Source organism: Sinocyclocheilus rhinocerous, unplaced genomic scaffold (genome assembly GCF_001515625.1).
Source record: "Sinocyclocheilus rhinocerous isolate Xijiao unplaced genomic scaffold, SAMN03320098_v1.1 scaffold185, whole genome shotgun sequence".
Lineage (NCBI taxonomy): Eukaryota > Metazoa > Chordata > Actinopteri > Cypriniformes > Cyprinidae > Sinocyclocheilus > Sinocyclocheilus rhinocerous.
The window spans coordinates 2,083,843-2,105,839 of record NW_015662163.1 but is presented as its reverse complement, the minus strand read 5'-3'; the positions used below and the strand labels follow the sequence as shown (position 1 = coordinate 2,105,839).

At 36.5% G+C, this 21,997-nt stretch overlaps 3 protein-coding genes across 3 annotated transcripts in view; 2 read left to right on the top strand and 1 right to left on the bottom strand.

Moving 5' to 3' along the window:
- tbc1d32 (TBC1 domain family, member 32) overlaps window positions 1-15,555 on the bottom strand; it is a 39,219-nt gene extending 23,664 nt beyond the window's left edge. The window contains exons 1-23 of the mRNA XM_016537596.1: window positions 15,480-15,555; window positions 14,719-14,916; window positions 14,468-14,629; window positions 11,691-11,868; window positions 11,465-11,536; window positions 11,231-11,356; window positions 10,577-10,655; window positions 10,363-10,466; window positions 10,177-10,238; window positions 9,923-10,073; window positions 9,331-9,390; window positions 8,878-8,980; window positions 7,543-7,680; window positions 7,353-7,442; window positions 6,371-6,513; window positions 5,536-5,663; window positions 4,958-5,159; window positions 3,395-3,474; window positions 3,090-3,228; window positions 2,263-2,350; window positions 1,856-1,974; window positions 1,163-1,282; window positions 350-438 (exon numbers count right to left, since the gene is read on the bottom strand). Of these exons, the coding sequence (XP_016393082.1) occupies window positions 350-438; window positions 1,163-1,282; window positions 1,856-1,974; window positions 2,263-2,350; window positions 3,090-3,228; window positions 3,395-3,474; window positions 4,958-5,159; window positions 5,536-5,663; window positions 6,371-6,513; window positions 7,353-7,442; window positions 7,543-7,680; window positions 8,878-8,980; window positions 9,331-9,390; window positions 9,923-10,073; window positions 10,177-10,238; window positions 10,363-10,466; window positions 10,577-10,655; window positions 11,231-11,356; window positions 11,465-11,536; window positions 11,691-11,868; window positions 14,468-14,629; window positions 14,719-14,873 (2,588 nt within the window). The 5' untranslated portion in view covers window positions 14,874-14,916; window positions 15,480-15,555. The remainder of the gene's footprint in view (window positions 1-349; window positions 439-1,162; window positions 1,283-1,855; window positions 1,975-2,262; window positions 2,351-3,089; window positions 3,229-3,394; window positions 3,475-4,957; window positions 5,160-5,535; window positions 5,664-6,370; window positions 6,514-7,352; window positions 7,443-7,542; window positions 7,681-8,877; window positions 8,981-9,330; window positions 9,391-9,922; window positions 10,074-10,176; window positions 10,239-10,362; window positions 10,467-10,576; window positions 10,656-11,230; window positions 11,357-11,464; window positions 11,537-11,690; window positions 11,869-14,467; window positions 14,630-14,718; window positions 14,917-15,479) is intronic.
- Window positions 15,556-16,035: 480 nt separating this feature from the next.
- LOC107727651 (inactive hydroxysteroid dehydrogenase-like protein 1) lies at window positions 16,036-18,378 on the top strand. Its single transcript, XM_016537597.1, is given in 5 exon segments — window positions 16,036-16,140; window positions 16,142-16,263; window positions 16,397-16,842; window positions 17,541-17,759; window positions 17,856-18,378. Coding segments are annotated over 5 exon segments (951 nt in total). The 5' UTR covers window positions 16,036-16,048; the 3' UTR covers window positions 17,928-18,378.
- A 1,356-nt stretch (window positions 18,379-19,734) lies between these two features.
- Window positions 19,735-21,878, top strand: LOC107727589 (gap junction Cx32.7 protein-like). Its single transcript, XM_016537491.1, has 2 exons — window positions 19,735-19,774; window positions 20,871-21,878. Exon 2 carries the CDS (start codon window positions 20,891-20,893, stop codon window positions 21,785-21,787), a length of 897 nt encoding a protein of 298 aa, XP_016392977.1. The 5' UTR covers window positions 19,735-19,774; window positions 20,871-20,890; the 3' UTR covers window positions 21,788-21,878.
- Window positions 21,879-21,997: the final 119 nt, after the last annotated feature.

The following is a 21,997-nucleotide window of genomic DNA, read 5'->3' as shown; positions in this document are numbered from 1 at the left end:
AAAAACAGAATTTATTTTTAAACTATGGTAATTCCTTGATATATGTTGACCGAATGCCTCAAAAGTGCTCCTTTTAAATGAGTAGGTAGATTACACCAGTCTTTCAATTCTATTTCCTTTGAGAGCCTGAGAACTTATTCATATCCTGGTATCACCCTGTCTGGCATTAATTCAGGATAATCATAGCACAGAGAACACAAAGGGCTGAATCAATCAGCCATTGATCCCCAGAGAAGAATGAATGGAGAAAAAAGGCTAATCAGATAATAAAGCTCTATAAGGACCCTCTATCAGTTCTGTGCTCTTCCTGTCCATTTACTGGTAGAGAGGACTGAACTATTGATCTTACCTCAGGCCAAACATGTGGGACTGCTCATAGTTGAAAAGGGAGTGAATCTTTGCGTCAGAGTTAATAATGATGAGGCGGTCCATCAGATCCTGACGGGAAGAGTGAGTGAGTGATTATCAAAAATGCATAATTTCAAAATACTTGTAACAAAGACCACAGCTGGGATGTGCAGTACATCATCGGTCAAAGTTTGCCCTCAAACGATCAAGATTAGAACTGCAAATAAAGAAAATCTGAGCTTAAACATCACATTCATTACATATATACATCCCATATATTAATATATTTTAAAACATGACTTATTCTTGTAATGGCAAAGCTGAATTTTAGCTGCCATTATTCCATTCTTCAGTGTCACATGATCCTTTAGAAATCATTCTAATATGCCAATTTGGTGCTTAAGAAACATTTCTTTTTATAATTACACTTGAAAACAGTTGTGCTGCTTAATATTTTTTTGTAGAAACAGTGATACATTTTTCTAGGATTCTTTGATGAATAGAAAGTTCAAAAGAATAGGATTTATTGGAAGCAGATTTTATTGTAACCATACAAAAGTCTTTACTGTCACTTTTGATCAGTTTAATGCATTCTTGCTGAATAAAAGTATCCACTGTATTCTGAATAAAAACATTTTTGAATTGTAGTGTATATACTCTTCATAGATACCTTTAGTCTGTTTGTATTGAGAAATCACTCAATACATCAAGGTCAGTGAACAGACTGTGGACGGTTCATGATTGTGGGTTGAGACTAGACATGTATAGGCCAGTATGGGTTTGAGACGCAGGTTGTCCAGTCTATTGTACTCACTAAAACTGATGTGGCCATCTCTCTCAGATTGTACTCGGTCTTGTTAGGAAGCGCTCGATGTCCCAGCAGCTCCCACACAGCGTGAGGTGAAGAAAGCAGATTCACTAGAGAGAGGAAGGACTGCGCACACACACAAAAATCACTACAGTTCACTCATAGCCACTTCAGATTGATATTTTTAATCAAAGAGATAACTCATCAAACCATTCTAAAACATATTACCCACACAGAAAAATCACTACAGTTCACTCATAGACACCTCAGATTGATATATATATATATATTTATTAATTTTTTTGTTGTTGGTTTTTTTTTTTTACAAAGAAATAACTTTGAAAATAGCCATTCTAAAAAAAAATATTATTTATATTTTTGGCCAAATAATGTAAGAGGTATTTCATTTTTTTGTGTTTTTTAAGGCTTATAACCTTTTATTAAAATGTAATAACTTATAAATGTAATTTCATGTTGACTTTCAAGTGATCGGTGGTTGATTGTGTGCACTTCTGCTAAAATCATTTATTCATGGAATTACTCAGGGTAGCTTTTACAGGCACACTGTGGAAATTGGAAATCGAAGCCTTATCTAAATCATAAAATCTCAATGAAGCGTAGCTTTTGCTTCTAAATAACTGTAAATAGCAAAGCATTACTGTATCTTTATTGCAAGGTAAATGATGGGGGAGTCATAACCTTGAGGCAGCTCCTGTCGATAGGGTCCATTGGAGTAGATTTTGGATGGACCACCCTTACATCCTCTCGACCACACTCCAAGGCTGACCACAGCTCCACCACAATCGTCTGGACAAATCCTGTAAATCCACTCAAAGTTTAACAGCCTCAAATCCTAGTTTCCATGTTAAAACATTAGCCCCTATATTGAGCAACGCTGTCTCAGTAATTACCGTCATGTACAAGCCCTAAATCAATATAGTAACAGGAAATGTAATGATTGCAGAAACACTAACAATGTACAATACATTCAGTAAATTTTTAACATGACCTTTGCTGTCTGAAGCTATGAGGAGAAAATATAGAAGATGCTGCTCTTAACTCTCAAGATGTACATTAAATTGGTCATAAATAAGTCTTCTAGCTACCTGAGCTTTGCAAGGCCGCGATGCCTGGGGCTGTAGCAGCCACCTGGGTCACCATCACACCGTAACCAAACTTCTCACACCTGCTGACCTGAGATTAGAGATAGAATGGAGGAAATACACAGTAATAGGTTACCTTTCCGAGTCTGGAAATATGTAATAACTAGCAACTTCTCAAATAAATATAACATTCCTTGTGCTCCATGACAACTGAGTAGACACAAGCAATAAAAACAACTGCATGCTACAAATCGTTTATAAAAAATTAAACCAGATTTTTATTTTCCAAATGAAAATATAAGTAATGCTTGCACATGTAAAACTCATTACCACTATACTAGGGCACTTTGAGGTGTTGCTACATATATTATAAGATAAAACAATATGTTGACCACCATACTGAGGTCACATGATCATTATCAGATCCAACAGCAAAATATAGATAAACAAAAATATTTATTGTTATCACAGAGAAAAAATGTTTATTTTATATAAAATTCTGTCACCATTTACTCACTTTCATGTTATTGCAAACCTCAAAAAAATGATTTTTTTGGAAGACATCTTGAAGAATGTTGGTAACCAATTTTGGTTCCAAATTGACTTCCAATGCATGTTCATACAATGAAAGTCAATGGGAAATGATACCGTTTTATTACTAACATTCTTTAAAATATCTTCTTTTAGAAGAAACTGAGTGACTTGAGGGTGAGTAAATTATCCCAGAATTGTCTTTTTTCGGTGGACTATCCCTTTACTGCAAGTATCACTAGCCACTAATATTAATATCAGAATAAAGCACTTTTGAAAGTGGCATCTGATTTTAATACCTGTAGTTTTTTGGTGAATCTTGAGAACATGTAGGCGACACACTCATTGATGGCTCCAGTCTGTTGGAGGAGCAGCAGTCCTTTTGGTGTGGCAGCAAAATTCAGCAGATTGTCCAAGAGCATCTCTTCCCAGGCCACCCTGCAGAACCAAGACAAAAGATTCAGCAAGAATGCTAATTATTTCTTGTTCTTGTTGATTTATTTCCACAAAACAGCGCTGGCAGGCCAAGCTCAAGTTTAGCACAGAAACAAACAGCTTGTGTAGGAACAAGAGAACACTGGAGGCGTGATGGAGGCATACTCACACGCTCTGCAGCTCCTGGGAAGTGATCACTGGGGGAGCTCCAGGAACAGGAGTGGGAACTCTCTCCGACACGGAGCTTGTCTGCGGGGGAAGAGAATTCACTGTCAGGCTGGACTGCTACACGGCATTTAAACCCTTCGCCTAAATAATGAGACGACACGTTGAATGCAATGTTGATTCCTCACGCCGCTCCAACTCGCCCTTATGAAGGCAGGGGAACCCCGGGAGGTTTCATTATTGACGGAGCAGCTCTTTACTGCTTCTTCTGTATTCTACAAGTCCTCTTCACACAGCCCACAGAACGGATGTTCAGCAGTTCTTCCAAAATTAATACTGTTTAGCTTGGGGAACATACACTGTAGGCTGTAAAGCTGCTGTCCAGACTAAGTAAAAAAATGGAGGCTTTATTTTGGCTGTGAGATGACTGATAATAACAAAATATAAATTTTCAATAGGCAGAATTTCATGTTTTGTTAAAGTGTCTCACTAAACATGTTTTAGTGAAATTTTACTAGGAAATACAAATAAACAAAAAAATGTGAAAACTTTCTTTTAACACAAATTAAGTTAAGTTTTTAAGCTGAATCTATGCCAAAAGATACACTACTGCTTAAAAGTTTGGGGTCAGCAAGTTTTTGCTTCATTTAATTTTTTCCATTATTATTTATTTATTTTGTATTTTTTTTAAAGAAAGATTTCATATTCAAAAAGCATACATTCTATTTGTCAAAAGTGACAGTAAAGGCACTTATAATGCTACAAATGATTTATATTTCAAATAAATGCTGTTATTTTGAACAATTTATTTAGTATTTATTTTTGTTTCCACAAACACAAAGCACAACTGTTTTCAACCTAATAATCATGTTTCCTGAGCACCAAATCAGCATATTAGAATGATTTCTGAAGGATCGTGTGATACTTAATAGTGGAGTAATGATGCTGAAAATTAAGCTTTGCCATCAAAGGAATAAATAACATGTTAAAAATATATTCAAATAGAATTAAATTAATAATAATAATAATTCACAATATTACTGTATTTTTTATTTAATAAATGCAGCCTTGGTGAACATAACAGACTTTTAAAATAATTTTAAAAAATCTTATGAAAACTTTTGAACAGCAGTGTATTTGTCAATATGAGACAGGGAGTGGCCAGATTCCCAGACAAAAATTCATCAGACAATTCAGTCAATGATGTGTTCCAGTCAGTGATAAACATGACATCATCAATGACAGACTACACAAGTTACTTTATGGTTAAAGGATTGCTTATTAAAGTTACCAAAATTCTGTGCCATGACCTCATAACACTCATACAACCACAGACTATCAAAAGACTAAATATGATGAAATTCTGGCTTTTATATAATCATTGACAGGATAACCGAACATCTGTAGGTTTAAAGCCCACAAGGGCATGACTGTACACTCCATTTTAATTGAAAGGTTGAAAGGGTCAACCTCTGTTGTTACTGTATTGTAAGTCTGGAATAAACAGTCAACTAAAGAGTAAACTGATAATAACTGAATTAGTGAGGCTAGTGTGTATAAAGGTCACCGTTCTCCAGGCTTTAGCGATGCACTCATGCAGGCTGTATGGCCGTAGAACTTGCAGCCCCTCGCAGGTGTTGTACATCTGCCGACAGACAAAGATGAAGGCCCCGCTCACGGCAGGAGGAATCTCCAGCTCGCTGAACACATGCAGCTCTTTTGCCAACAGCCTCTGGGTAAACTGTACCACCACGTGTGCTGCTGAAATACTGTGGAAATAACAACATATAACAACACAGTAATATAATACCATATTAAAGTACTTGGATCTCTGAATATTTTTAAACTGCACTTTTAACTGCTGGATTGGTATGGCCAAATGAATGGTGGTACAACTGTAGTCATTGACAACCTGGGCTATTCTATTCTATTCACATTAACTTTTTGTTACTTTCACAAAGTATGCTACAACTCATCTCAGTGAAGACACAGGTGTCAAAGGTTCCTTTCTTTTATTAAGAAACTCAATCTTTCATCTATGCATGCTGATGATATATATGGCACAAGTGCCAACTAGCTCAAGATGACACTAGCAGGAAGAAAAAATAATGAATGTAACCTGAGAGCAAAATTAGATTTACTTACCTTTCACCCTCGGCCGATACGAGATTTCTGTCATAAAGCAGGAGTGATAAACCTCGTTCAGTGGTAGCGATCCTCGCCAGCGTGTCTGCTATGTGAGTCAAGGCACTTTCTAGGGAATTTAATTTGGGCTGCAACAAAAGACAAATTGAAAATGCTTGGGGTGAACAGTATAATGCATATAAAAGGCCGCAGATGAGGTCTCTGATGAGATGTTATATAGAAGGCTACTGTTTTATTTCAAGATTTAAATTAACAGGCTTCTTCTGTAGTGCTATAACTGTAAAAAATATTCTGTTTATGTTTTCCTTGAAGATACGTCATGGAAATGGCATCAATTCCTTTCTTATATGTGCTGTCACAAAGTTAGTATAGAATCCATCATGTCCTATTTTACAAATAATATATAAAATAATGTACATGTAGACTAATGTTCAAATGTTTAGGATCAGTTCGATTTGTTTTGTTCTATTTTTTAAAGAAATTCAACAAGGATGCATTGAATTGATCTAATGTAAAGACTATCAAAAATACAAAAAAAAATTATAGCTGCACCCTAATATGTATATACTGAATGAAATGTATATACTGTAGATACACAATATGTTGTTATGTTTTAATGTTAAAATAAATTAATAAAATTCAATGGAATTGATGTCACATTAACATAAATTCTTCCCGTGTTAGTATTTAGTTTAGTTTAGTTTAGTTTTTCATATCAATTCAATGAAAAAAGTAAAATTATAAAATTGTAGAATAGGGCCAAGTTTAGAATGATTTCATAATCATGTCTAGACTCTTGATTACGTGCTGATGGGAGTGTTCACGTTGTGCTGACCAGCTTTCCTTTGAGCAGGGTGATAACAGGAGCCAGCAGAGTTTCTATAACAGGGATTTGGTAGAGACACTCCACAGCACACTCAGTGCGGTCACACAGGGTCCTTAACACCTCCATCACAAGATTAGTGGGGGACAGGGAGTCTAGAGAATACACACACACAAACAAACACACACACCTCTGTGATAACTTGTTAGGAGCTTCAGGACACCTTGGTTGTTATCGGCCTTAAGTGTTACTGCAGAGCTCAGTTAATGAATGATTTAAAGTGCAGCACGAACTGCCCAATGAGGACAAAAAAAAAAAAAAGGAAAATCTAGCCTACCTCTTTAAAAAAAAAAAGGTTATGTGCTTCAATATGTGATTTGTGCTTTATGCTACCTGGTTAAAGCCTGGTTCACCTGAAAATGAGAATTCTGTCATCATATGCACCAAATTTGTAAGACTTTCTTTCCACTGTGGAACCCAAAATGAGAAATGTTGAATAATCTGAGGGTCAATGTTTTCGACGCAATTACAATAGATGGGGACTGAAGGTTTCAAACATTAAAAGGGACATGGATATCCTTCAAAAATGCACTTTTCATTTTGTGTTCCATGCTAGACAGAAAGTCATATAGGTTTGGAATGACACGAGATTGAGTAAACGATAGACTTTTCATTTTTGGTGAAAATAAACATCCTAATTAATAATCAGTCCCACATAATAATATACTGTAACTAAGTTATCTTGATAAGACTGAGTCATTTATTTTTCCAAAGTAGTAAGTTCATTAACCAGAAGAAGATATAATAGAAGCTTATCCTGGCACTAATACAGTAATGTCACTGTGAGACTGATGATTTGGCACATGCATATTAGCACTAACATCTACATAAAAAGTCATAAAAATCACACGCTTAGACTTTAAGACACAGGCGTGGTTGAGTTTCTGAGCTAGAGTCGATCAGAGTTGATCACTCTAGTACTCTTATGACGCACCTGCATGTGTCATCTCACCGCATGATGGTTTTGGGTGTTGGTACATGATACTGATCAGAATCACAACCAAGTCGGTCAAAGTTACCGGATCTGAAACAGGCGAAAAATGTAGAGATAGTTTAGTGAGTCAGACTTGTTCTTCTCAAACATTATCCACAACCTGGGTTTGTTTCCTCCCCTCTAAACCTACCTCTCCGCTTCTTCACTTTAATGGGAAAAAGTTTCCTTCCATTAGTGTACATCACAAGCCTCCCGAGCACACACAGCGAGTGAACGAAGTAAACAAACTCCAGCTCTTTAGAAGTGTAGAGAGTTCTCCGAGCAGGGCCTGAGGGGCAAAACACAAGAACATCTCATTCGCAGAGCATGCTCTAAATGGATTCAGTCATTTGCATGTGACCTCCTGTTTCTAAATTAGCACTGAAAAACAAATTTAAATCTTTAAAAAACCTGAGTGCAGAAAGGTTGAATATTTAAAAAGCATTAGAGAAGAAAGTGGTTAGGATTATTTTCTGGGTTCCATAATCAGAAGAATGATAGAAATAATATACTGCTTCAAATTCATAAACCAATTAAATAGTATTTTATATAAAAAAACATGAAGATAAATATTATTTTAATTTCAAATTTTTTTTTTTTTTATAATTCTCATGACAAATTAAGTACATTTCCTCCAATGATTCCCATAATGCAAAAAATTAATACTGTAATTATGATAGCATTTATTATTCATTTTGAGTATCGATATATGGTGGTATACCTCATTTAATTTATGCTGATTAAAATAAATAAACTGCAATCATCTAATCGGAATCCTCATTATGAATAATAGAAATAAATTTAAATTTATTTATAAGCAGCAGTAAAATGTCTGTAAACGTTAAACTACTGAGAATTTGTGGATGGAAATGTGCTGAATTGCCATGAAAATGATGGAATACAATTAAAAAACATATTTCAAGCATTATCTTTTTTCCTTTTCTTTTTTTAAAATGTCATCTGTATGTTTCTATGATATTCACCAGTTAAGAGATTTTACAAGTGTTTTGACCTTTTAAAGATAAGGTAGATTGATTCCACTGAAATATGACATCTGAAATCTGTTGTAATAAAATACGAGTAACCAAAGTGACTATTCTGTGAAACAAACATAAACTGACCCTGATCACAGAAACTAGATAAGCATCTTTTGAATACCGCTGATGTGTTATGAATGTTTTACAGCTGTGGGTGGTTTGAAAGTCTGGTCGCTATGGCTTGTGAATACAGCAGAAGATCAAGTCAATACTGTGTGCATGTTTTGGTGTTTTATTTCCATGCGAGTCTTCCAACTACAATATAGAATCAGAATTCTGGTAAAGCTCTTCACTATCCACAAACCCTTGGAATTATCTCTGGCAATGATAATCTAGCTAGTTGACCATGAGAGGACGGTCTGTAGCAGCATACAGGGGAAAACATAAGCCAGCTGTCAGATAAAGTATGATACTAGATGTGCACATTGTGGGCAAAAGTTCAGCCGTACCAATCTGCTGATGTTCAAGGCTGTGGATAATTTCCAAAGTTTCTTCTCTAACTGAATCACAGGAATCGAAGTAATAAATGCACTGCTGCAGAGCATTAACAATCTGGGGAAAAGGATCCATAAAATCCATCATTAATGACTTGAATACATTCTATTATTAGCACTGAAAAAAACTGTCATTTTACCCATTTCATTTAAACTAGCCAGTGAATGTTGATTATGTTTGGAATAGAATATTATCATACTACAAAATATCCAACAATTTCTACAATGTACAGCATGAATACTGTGCTCAGTATGCATATTTTAGATGTACACCATTAAAAACATGCTCATAAAATCATGTGACAACAATGTAGCATACTATTTTTGAAATGTCTGTAAAAATACTAGTAAAAAAAACAGTAAAAAAAAATACTGTTTTACATACTAAAACTGCATGGTATAACTCACCAAAGACTTGTATTTCCTCTCAAGAAGTCTTAAGACAACAGTTCTGCTGTAGTAGCCATCCTAGAAGACAATATTTTGACATCACTTTTAACAGTATTATATACTGTATAAATTTAAAAACACATTGTCTTAATCAGTATTTGTCATTTTCCAGGAAACATACTTAAACATCCTGAAAAGAAGATAAATTTACTTGAGAAGCAAAACTGAATTTCAGAGTATACTGAACTGAATGTTTTCCTGTTTTAAGTGTAAAAGATCTGTTCATACCAAGAACAATAACTATACTCAAAGTTTTAAAAATCCAAATTATAACGATAAAATTGACATGCAATAACAACCCTTACTAAATTTAAAACATGTGCAGCATTTATAATCACAGAACACAAATTAAGTGTGTGCTTACAATAAACAAAACATTATGACTAATGTAGTTATTATTATAAGAAAAATCAACTCAAGATATATTCAAGCCATGTTCCTTTTTTTACTGGAAAGTAAAGATAAAATTCAAAAATACTAATTTTGAAAATGGTATGTGTGTTTTTTTTTTGTTTTGTTTCGTTTATTCTTTGATAAAACCTTGGCTCACCATCCATTTCTTAAACCAGGTGGCTTTGATATCTAGCAGAGAGATTAAGTGTATAGGCTCTAGGGATTTTTCTGAGCCGGGACTGCTCATGCCCTGTTCAGAATGCAGAGCGAGAAGAGAGAGGGTGTTCTCAATGATTTCCTCCATGTACCTAGAGCACAGGGGGAAAAAATCATTTATATTCAAGCCAATCTGACACAATCAAGATATAGCATACAATATTTGGGAAATGTGTTTGAAATGTGAAAGCTCACTTCTCAGGATGTCGTATCCAAAATGTTGTCACTTCCTTCTGAAAGTCATTCATTAATCTCATCTAGAATGACCAGAAAGAAAGAAACTCATCTTTATACAAGCAAGCGAAACTTTATTCATATTTTTATCCAAGCCAGCTAAACTTTATTTATCTTCATTCATAGGAGGAAGGAAATGCCACATACTTGTTTGAGGAGACGGGCCATATCTGGTCTGTTCGCATCAATACTTGTGGAGCCGCTGGGAAAACTCAACTTATGGTAGAGGAAATGAGCCTCCAAGTTTTTCGCTGAAGAGAGATGTTGACACTTCATGAAAATGAACTGACGGAATGACATTCACGTATATACTGAATATTAAAAGATACTTCATACTGCTAAAATAAGCTTAAGCTATTACCTATGGTACTGTAGATATCCTTAGTCACATTTAATGGAGAAGACGAAAATGTTTTTGCAAAAAACTGAAGGACTTTATCCTGTGAAAGCAAAACATGTTAACAGCAGTGTTATTTTAGTATCATTGTGATACTATGCTTTTATTAATATTCTGAATTTGTTGTTATTTTTATATATATTTTTATTACATTTTATTATGTTTTAAGTGTTTTTCTAATTTTTTATTTCTTTCTATTATAATTTATATTATTAATAAGATTTATATATATATATATATAGTTTATATTTCACTTTTAGTTTTAGTGAGTGGAGTACAGTAATTTAAACTAAAATAAAACGTTTAAGTTTTTTAATACGTTTTATTTTACTTCAGTTAATTGTTTTATTTCAAGTAATGATTTTTTAAATGTTTTAGTTTTAGTTGATTATAACAATCCTGGTTCACAATATATATACCGGTAATAAACTCCCACATACTGTGCGATTCAAAACTGTTAGTGATACAGGTCATGGCCTCCCATTTCACATGACACCTCTTCTCTGTAAACTGCTTGAAAATGTTGACCCTTGTATTTCCACATTAAGCAGCTAAGGAAACTATTTTGCTGTTGAGGCCATGGCTAAGGTCAGTGCTTATTTAGCACTTATATCTTACGCTAAGCTCAGGGTCAGTGTCAGTGAGCGCAGCAGAGAGGTTTCGGCGCAGGCCAGTCCAGTTTTCACAGCTCAGGACATCAGAGGGAGGGGCATAGCACAAAGACTGCAAAGCTTCCAAGCGAACCTGCAATTAAACAGATCAGGATGACCACTTCATCTCTGGATCAGAATGACAGTTCTCTCTTTCTACAATTGAAACTATGGGAAGTGGGTGTATCAGAGGAGTTTTCACCTCTCGTGGTCTACCGGGGTCAAGCTTCTCAGCGATGACTTGAAGTTGTTCATGCTTGATAAATGCATAGCTCTACGTGTTGAAATCAAAGAAATCAGTTAGTGATTCAGTCTATGGTATGAATGTACAGTCATAGAATGAGAAAGGCTGATATAACCACAATGATATGCTTGTCCAAGAAACAATAGGAGCCTCTGTAACTTATCTGAACTTATACAACAACAACCTGATTGAATGAAGAGTCACTGTCAGAGCAGTTGTCAGTGTAATGACTGCTTGACTGCTCATGTTGGCTCTTCCTGTCCATTTCCTCTTTCTTCAGCTGATCTTCCTCAAATTTATTGATCAGTGATTCCACAACCACCATCATGGTCTGTTTCAGAGTCTGCATCATCTGTTTATACCTACAGAATTTTTAAAAAAAAGCACATATGATGTACTAAACTACCCATATTCGGAGATATTGCTGAAACAATAAAAACAGAAATCACTCCCATGAATCACTGATAATACCATAATCAAGAGGTGGACAGTAACGAAGTACATTTACTTGAGTATTGTACTTAAGTTCACTTTTTAAGTATCTGTACTTTACTTGAGTATTATTTTTTTCTGGAAACTTATGACTTTAACTTCACTACATTTGAAAGACAAATAGCATACTTTTCACTCCACTAGATTTCTATCAAAGTCCTCGAAGTAGAAAGTTGTTACTATGTAGCAGCTTTGAAAGTCAGTAGGTGATTTTTGTCTTCTCTAAAACGTGACTTATACAGCCACTGTTGTGTTGCTGGCTTTTAAAGCAAGTTTGATTTTTTCCTTATCAGTCTGTATTTACAGCAATTTCACTGTCCACTCAGTTCAAATGTGGATGAATGGCTATAGGTAGATAAGTGAGATCACTTGTTTCATTTCTATAGGTTTTTAACATTCTAAAAGCTCTTCATTCCAAAGATACTACAAACTAGTCAGTGTATTCAGTCGGCGTAATGCATTGCAAGTTGCTTCAGAGGCATTGCAAGTATTACATACAGCAATATTAAAACAGTGCATTGACATAAAAAAAGAAATTTACTTTTGGTACTTAAGTACTTCAAAGCAAGTACTTCTGTACTTTGACTTATGTACTGCCATATCACCCTGCAGCCCAAGACTGGTTGCCCACTGAAGCTAAGCAGGGTTGAGCCTGGTCAGTACCTGGATGGGAGACCTCTTGGGAAAACTAGGTTGCTGTTGGAAGAGGTGTTCGTGAGACCAGCAGGGGGTGCTCACCCTGTGGTCTGTGTGGGTCCTAATGCCCCAGTATAGTGACGGGGACACTATACTGTCAAAAAAAGCACCGTCTTTCGGATGAGACGTTAAACCGAGGTCCTGACTCTCTGTGGTCATTAAAAATCCCATGGCACTTCTCGTAAAGAGTAGGGGTGTAACAACGGTGTCCTGGCCAAATTGCCGACACTGGCCCTTGTCAATCATGGCCTCCTAATAATCCCCAACCACTTGATTGGCTCTATGACTTTCTCTCCTCTCCACCTGTAGCTGGTGTGTGGTGAGCGCACTGGCGCTGTTGTACTGTGGTTGCCGTCGCATCATCCAGGTGACCCCCCCCCAACATGATTGTAAAGCGCTTTGGGTGTACAGCAATACACAATAAAGCGCTATATAAATGCATCATTCATTCAGTCATTCATACTTAAGTAAAAATCTGTCTTTACAACTTTCACTTGTTACGCTGTTTCAGTTCAGATCCAATCACAACAACGTAGGAAACAGATCCGGCATGACGCAGCTGACAAAGAACAGCATACGTTGTTTACGTCCAGCGGATATTCTCCAAAATGGCACCAGGGTGATGCGGAGGAGACGAATTGTTGAATAAAGTCTTTTTTTTTCTTTTCTTTTGAGCACAAAAAGTATTCTCGTAGCTTCGTATAATTGCGGATGAACCACTGATGTCACATGGATTATTTTACAGATCTCCTTGCTACGTTTCTGGACTTGGGAACATTTCAGTTGCGTTGCTGTCTATGCAGGTTGACAGCTCTCAAATTCCATCAAAAATATCTTATTTTGTGTTCCGAAGATGAACGAAGGTCTTACGGGTTTGAAACGACATGAGGACGAGTAATTGATGACAGAATTTTCATTTTTGGGTGAACTATCCCTTTAAGCAGCACAACTGTTTTCAAATATAATAATAATAAAAAAATTAAATCAGCATATTACAATGATTTCTGAAGGATCATGTGACACTGAAGACAGGAGTAATGATGCTGAAAATTCAGATGTACCATTACAGGAATAAATTACATTTTAATATATATATATATAAATAAAAACATGATTATTTTAAATTGTTATAATATTTCACAATATTATTTTTTGGGCATTTTTGCCTTTATTATGATAGGACAGTACTCACTGACAGGAAGCAAAGTGGGGGAGAGAGAGGGGGACAGGATCGGCAAAGGTCCACGAGCTGTGACTCGAACTCAGGACGCCGAAGCACAACAGCGCTATATGTCGTTGTGCTGCCCACAAGGCTATTGGCGCAGACTACTTTTTTTTATTAAATAAATGACTGGCGAGCACAAGAAACTTCAAAAACATTTTTTAAATCTTACCTACCCCTAACTGTATTGTATTTTGCAATATATATTATGGAGAAAATTAATGTGAAAACAGCTGCTGCAATTGAATTTCTCTGAAAATATTCCATACCAAACTACTTTCAAAATTACATATGTGCTGATATTTTTGCATCATGCAATGAGAAAGTGAAGCGTTTAATAAAACATCTTATTAGTTACATCGGAAAACACACGGTACTTTCACTTTCATCATTGCATTACATCATTAATTTCATTTTCAAAAGATTCCTGAAAATATTTACTTTCTCCATTGCATTGATTCAGATATGTTTGCATCATGCAGTGAGCAAACATCCACAAAAGCATCTTATAAAAATAAACACTTGGCAACAGGAATCATAAAAACACATACTTTGCGGACTCCCTAGTCCTCTTCGTTACAGCGTGGACCAGGGTGTCCTGTCCTGGCCCAATAGCATGACCGTCACCCCTGGTGAAATTCTCAGTCTCTTCTTCAATAACAGTTCCCAAACTGCTCTCTACATACGTCCGCAGACACTTCACAAACTCATAGCTGAAAAACAGAGGGAGGGCATGAAATAGATCAAACAAACAGTAATCACAATCAGGCTTAACATGTACTGGAAGAGAAAGGTCTCTCACTTGTGAAAGTTCTTGTCCGTTTCCTCCAAATGAAGCAAAATCTCCTCAGCACATTCTACCGATGGTGCTCCTGAGATTCTGTCTTTGACACTTTTTAGGAGCTCTCGCAGCAGGCTCTGGAGCTCTGCCTCATCCTCGCTGGAGAACTGAGACATCGCTTCTCAGGGGTGTGATCAGCTCTTCTCTACAGGGGGTCTCCTACTTAAAGAAACAAGGTGCTAAGTAAGGTGTGTTTGATCTGTAGTAACAATGGTGGGTAGTATAGACAGTCTATGCGGTATACATTCCCACAAAGTTTAGATTCCTGGAATGATTTTGAAAGAGTTTCCATGTATGCTGGACACTTGTTTGCTGCTTTTCCTTCAGTATCCGACTCAATCCATTATACAATAAAACAAACAATACATTTTAAAAATGAAATTAATATGTAGCCAGTGCCATAAATTGTATTTGTCTATAAAACTAATTTCAAACATTAGAGCCATTTCCAAATCATAAGAAACATAGAATCATGTCAAGTGTGCTCAAATTTGATCTAACCTTACATTATACACAAGGCTAACTAATATCCCTAAAATATTAAACATAGATACACTAATAATAACATTTAGGCTACATCATATCCCATCCCTACATGTCATTAAATATTATGTAAGTACTTAAACTTGAGATGTTCAGAATTCAAGTGTTGGTATTAAGCTTATATTTTCTCATTAACAAATATGTACATTACACATACAGCTCACAGTTTTAAACATTACCTGCAATAATTTCACATCATGTCCAAACAGATGAGCTACGTCGCTTCCATAACATTAAAAATCTTTCATAATCAGTTGTTTCATAAAGCACAGAGCTGTGTATGAATCAGCTTAGCATCCGTTAGCACTATCCGTTTCTATGGAAACAAGCCCAGCTGAGCTTGAATCATCCGCAATAAAACACCCGTTATTTGCAAAAAATAACCTTTGCGGCACAACCTTAGGAATATATCCGGTGTCTAAACGTTTACGTTAGCGAATACTGCACAAATAAATACGATAAAACCGCAGAAATACGAATAAAGGTGATGTTTGCATGTGTTTGACGCTGACTGAAGACTCCAGTGTTGATCACGTGACGCGAGTGTATCACGTGACTTTTAAATGTTCCGGGTTTCCTGATTCACGTTGTGACAAAACCGAAGAGGAGAATCTGGTGAAATAGTACTCGTATTAACTAACAAACGTAGTCAAGCTAGTTGAGAGCAAACTAATTCGTTGAATATAAAATATTATTTTTTCATTGGCAGCTCATTTTGAGTAAATAATTGTACGGATTTCAGCTTATAATGGCCGCTGTTGACAGCTTCCAGCTTTTGTATAGAGAAATTGCCAGATCGTGCAGTTATATGGAAACGCTGGCGCTCGTGGGTGCGTGTTACAGCCAGCAAGGCTGTGATATTTATGAGGGACTGCTATAGTCTGATAAGGCTTCACTTTATTCCTCGTCTTGTGTCCCGTAGAGATCTTAGTCAGCAGTATGGACAATGGGCTCTTATATGTGGTAGGTTTAGAAGCGAATAATCATCATGTTTGATTATCTAAGCCATGCATTGAACTGTAGTGTTATAATACTGCATACTGATATTTACCACACTTAAATGGACAAAAATGACCCCTTTTCCTTTTTCCAATAGGTGCTTCAGAGGCAATAGCAAAAGCATATGCAGAGGAACTGGCCAGACATGGCATCTGTGTGATTCTGATCAGCAGTGACATCAGTAACTTAGCTGACACTGCCAAAGCCATTTCAGACACTTACGGGGTAGAGGCCATTTTAATTGAAGCTGATTTCAGGCAGGGCCCCTCAGCCTGCAAACCTATTAAAGATGCCATCAGCGGTAAAGATATTGGATTCATTGTTAACAGTATGGATGGGTCTCTGGACCTCTCTCAAGGCTTTATGGACCTCTCTGAATCTGTAGTGTGGGACACTATCAATAGAAATATAGTAGCTGCCACTCTTGTCACCCGTCTGGCACTGCCCAATATGGTGGACAGGGGAAAAGGAGCAGTGGTCCACATTTCTGCTGGGCACTGCTTGTGTCCGACTTCCCGAAAGGCTGCTCTTTCTGCATCTACGGTCAGATCTTTACTCGTTTTCCATCCATTAGAGTGCTGCCGTGATTATGTATTTTTGTAGACCAATCAGGAAGTGAGCACTTGAGTCTTGACAACAACCCAACAGGATTTTACAATTGGATTTTGGATTATTGCAGAAAATAAGCTCTGTGACCAAAAAAAGTTTATGATTCTTCATGTTTGGTTATTCATGATAATCTTCACAAATGAACACAACTTTTATGAATAATGAAGCATAAAAATACGATAGACAGAAGTTAAACTACAGAACTACACCATGGTCACATGACTTCAACATCATCACCTTTAAGTATCCAACGACTCTTTTCTCTGAAAGTTTGAGTTAGAATAGTTTGAAGGAGTGGGACTATAAACACAGTGAGACTGTAAAAGTGGACTAGTGAGTAGATGAGTTTACCAGTTTGGCATGATGACGTTTAATGTCTGACAACCTGTGTAGCCCATTTAGCCAATAAAACATTAAAATGTCTTGAGCTTATGTTAAACCCAGACCTTATTTCAGGCATTTAACCATTAAAAAAAACCATTTACTTCAGGACAATGGAACCAGAAGTGCTAAAATGCAAACTCGTTTTTGGGTTTTGGTCTACAAAAATGTCATCCCTGCAGCACTCTATATACTACTGTACAGTGTTTTTATTTGTCGTATGATTCTCTCGCGTTTTAAATTCTCCACAGGCTTTTCTTGATAACTTCAGTCGCTCTCTGCACTATGAATATGGTCATCAAGGAGTCTTTGTGCAGAGTTTGCTGCCTTTTAGAGTCTCATCTCAAGGATCTGAGGGTTACAGTCCTGTTGGCTGGCTGGTGCCAAGCCCACGAGTGTATGCCAGCCATGCTCTTTCAACTCTAGGCATCTCTCACCGAACCACGGGATACTGGCCTCACACCATACAGGTCGCCAATCAATCATTGTAGACAACTTTTTTTTTTTTTAAATAAATAAAACAAGGTATGTGTGTATTTAGTATTTCTATGCTTTTCTTTTTCTAGTTACGACTGGTGCAGTGCATGCCAGAGTGGGTATGGATGCTGGGATCACGCATATTCACGAGGGCCACCTGACAGGGATGTTTCCCCTCCATGTGAAAGACTTAGTTCTTGAAATTGATGTTGCAGAGTTTATTTTGACCAAACTCGGAATAACATGAGTGATGAAAGTGTTGAAACTGAAAATCAACTACTCACCCTGTCCCTTTACCCCCTAATACTGAGTTCTGAGTGAAATGCCTCAGTGTTTCAGTATATTTGTTTGCACAAATATACAAGTTGTTTGAATGGTTGATGACAAATCTATAATGTTTATTTACTACTGCTTTATGCATTTTGCAAAGGTCAGATTCATATATTTAGAAAAACAAGGCTTTGTAAATTATTTATTGTTGATTCCAAGTGTTTTTGAGTATACTGGCTACAGTAATACAGTAGATCTTCGTTGCATCATTGTATAGCCAGTGTTTGGTTACTGCAGTGTATCTCATTTAGTTGTTGCAACTATGAAATTATCAATAAAAAGCTCCAATGTTTTTAAAAAGACTATTTTTTTTATTTAAAGATTCTGATATAGTCTTCATTAACTAAAATGTAGTTTAATATTGCATGAAAGTGTTTGATTTTTAATGTTAAATTATTTTGTAATAGATCAAATCAATGTTAAATTATTTTGTAATAGATAAAAGGTCCAAGATTTATATATGCTGTCAGCATGATTAGAGTTCATACAATCCATTGTATAAACTCCAGTCATGCTGACAGCCAGTATTATCTTTGAAAGTGTAGATAAAGTCAAATGTCGTGTCTCTACTGCCAAGAACACATAATGCACTTTACTCACGCAATCTCACACATTAACATAGGTCAAGTAAAGCTTTATTGTCATTCTGCTACAAGTGGACATACAGTGGAATGAAATGTTGTGTCTCGCAGGACCACGGTGCTAGATTATTAAACACAAATATAAACATACAACAATTGAAGTAAGAAACAATTTTGAACCTATACAGTGCATAGCTAACCTACTAAAAGCTGTGATCTAACTATACATATACTGTATATACTATAATAGTTGACTATACTTACACAAAATCTAAGACAAACTATACAAGTACTTTACATAAATACTGTACATGACATTGTGCAAAAGAGGTATTTCAGGGTAAACAGTGTATAGTGCACTGTGTATAGTGAAAATGCCCAGGATGGAGGGGAGAGGGGCACCGATGATCTGTGTTCACTGTCCGCTGTAGGGTCTTGCGGTCAGCAGCACTGCAGTTCCCATACCAGACAGTGATGCAGCTGGTCAGCACACTCTCAATGGTCATAAAAAGTCATAAGTAACAACTACCATTACCTTTACCATGAATAGGATGTTTCTTCAGTAATGGATTCTTCCAATAGTCAAAACTGAAGTACAGTATGGAGAATAAAATTATTTTAGAAATAGGCGGAATTAAAGGTGTATCAATTTTAAATCTAAAAATTACTTTTCAAAGCTACATACACCCAACTCGCAGGACACCAGTGGCCTGAGCTTGGGGCAGGACAGACTGGTGAGCAATGGAGTATGTTCAGGAAACCTTTTTGAAAACAAATTTTTTCAATATTCAGATTGGAGTAGTGCAGTGATGTAAAGATGTAAAGTACAATATATAAAACAAGAGCTATTATATAATGCCTGTCATATAAACTTGCATACGAAACCAATTCGAACATATTCTGACTAAATCTTCCAGTTCCAGATGTCAAGGCTGAAAACTGATAGGAGTATACACACTGATAATGTCATAATCTTTGTTTTGTTTCAGAAGCTACCTCTTCAATATGAAGCGGAAGGTTAGAGAAAACCTGTTATACACATCTCCCTGGAGCCCTCACTGAGTGGGCGAAACTTCATCTCCGTCTTCTTAAACTTGGTAAGCGAAAAGAGTATTATTTATTTATCACTGATGCCTACTTATGATATTCTCTCTTTATTTATTTCCACTACTGTTCAGAAGTTTGGGTCAGGTTTTTTTGAATGAAAAGTCACGTATAATGTTACAAATAAATTTCTATTTTAAATCAATTCCGAATCCTGAAAATAATTAAGCAGCACAACTGTTTTCAACATGGATAATGATGTTTCTTGAGCAGCAAATCTGCATATTAGAATGATTTCTGAAGGATCATGTGAGACGTAAGACTGGAGTAATGATGCTGAAAATTCAGCTTTGCCATCACAGTAATAAAATAAATTATTAAACATATAAAAATAAATTATAAAATATATAAATCTAGAAAACAGTAATTTCCAATTCTTACAGTATTTCACAGTATTACTGTTTTAATGCATACTTGACCACATAAATTCAGCCTTGGTTACTATAAGACTTATTTCACTAACATGAAAGAGTTTTATTAACCCCAAACTTTTGAATGGCAAAAATGGTTAAAACAAAAAGAAGAAGAAAAAGATGCATATGAAAAAAGAAAATGCATATGTTGAATTTATACCTCCAGACCTATTACCCCCCATTTCATATTATGTACCCACTTGTGTAAATGCTTCTGTTTTGCATTTGTCTAATTTAATATAGTTTTAATATAGTTTCCCTAATTGTATTATCAACAATACTATTTTAGTGAAAAATAAAACCTTTCATCTTCAAAAAAACAACAACAACAACAACAAAAATGTAATGTGGTCTGAAATGTATGTCCCAAAGTATTTAAAAATTAATTCTTATGCAGACTACAAAAAAAAAAAAAACACCAAGCTGAGTTGAAGACTGAATAGAGTATTGCTACTATCATTATCAATGTTTTGGGTTTTCAGCACAAAAACCTTGGTTCCCTTGTACGTCATGGAAAAGAACCTGGTTTGTCTCCTGACTTGACGACAAACACAGTATTTTCTGAATCCATAAATAGTGCTTGCATAAAATATGTGAAAACAAATTATGAGCATCGCTGCATATAAATTGCTGCCGGACTGCTATGTCCAATTAACGGTATTGTCTTTTCTTTCAGGAATTCAATTAACATTAAAGATGGGTGAGTGGGACTTTCTCGGAAGACTGCTGGATAGAGTCCAGGCGCACTCAACGGTGGTGGGAAAAATCTGGCTCACTGTCCTGTTTGTGTTTAGGATTCTAGTCCTCGGCGCCGGTGCCGAAAGAGTGTGGGGCGACGAGCAGTCGGACTTCATCTGCAACACAGAGCAGCCGGGCTGCGAGAATGTCTGCTACGACCAGGCGTTCCCCATCTCACACATCCGCTTCTGGGTACTGCAGATCATCTCGGTGTCCACACCTACTCTGGCCTACCTGGGCCACGTCGTCCACGTCATCCATGTCGAAAAGAAAGTGAGAGAGATGATGAAGAAAGAGCTTCAGAATGAGCAAATCAATATGTTTCTCAAAAAAGGCTACAAATTTCCCAAGTACAGCAGGGACAATGGGAAGGTCAACCTTCGGGGGCGACTCTTGAGAAGCTACATTCTGAGTTTGCATTGCAAGATACTTTTAGAGGTGGGTTTCATCTTAGGCCAGTACTACATTTATGGCTTCACTCTTCAGGCCCAATACGTCTGTGGCCGTTTTCCGTGTCCTCACAAGGTGGACTGTTTCTTGTCGAGGCCTACTGAGAAAACCATCTTCATTTGGTTCATGCTGGTGGTGGCCTGCATCTCTCTAATCCTAAATGTGATTGAGATCTTATATCTTTATGTCAAGAAGATCAACGAGTGTCTCAGTCGCAAAAAGGACTACACCATCACTCCTGTGACCCCGGTTGTGAACAGGAAGGACTTCAAAACTACAGATCAGGTGATTCAGAACTGGATGAACCGTGAGGTGGTGCTTCAGAGGAGGGAACTTGGCAATGAGGCAACCAAGAGCGTGGCTTCAGAGAACCACAGTGTTGACATGCAAGAGGTCCATATCTGATCAGCAGGTCTCTGTACACAAAAGCTTTCGCATGGTCAACTTGAGCAAACAGCCACTGATCCGAGTGACTCGTGCATGGTTGAGACCCCCCAACTTCAAGCACACGATGACTCTCTCTCTGTTTAACAAATCAATAATGTATTGCTGAAAATTCTTATCTGTTTTTGTTTGTTTTTTCTCATTTAAGTCTGAAATTGTACTCTGTAGAAA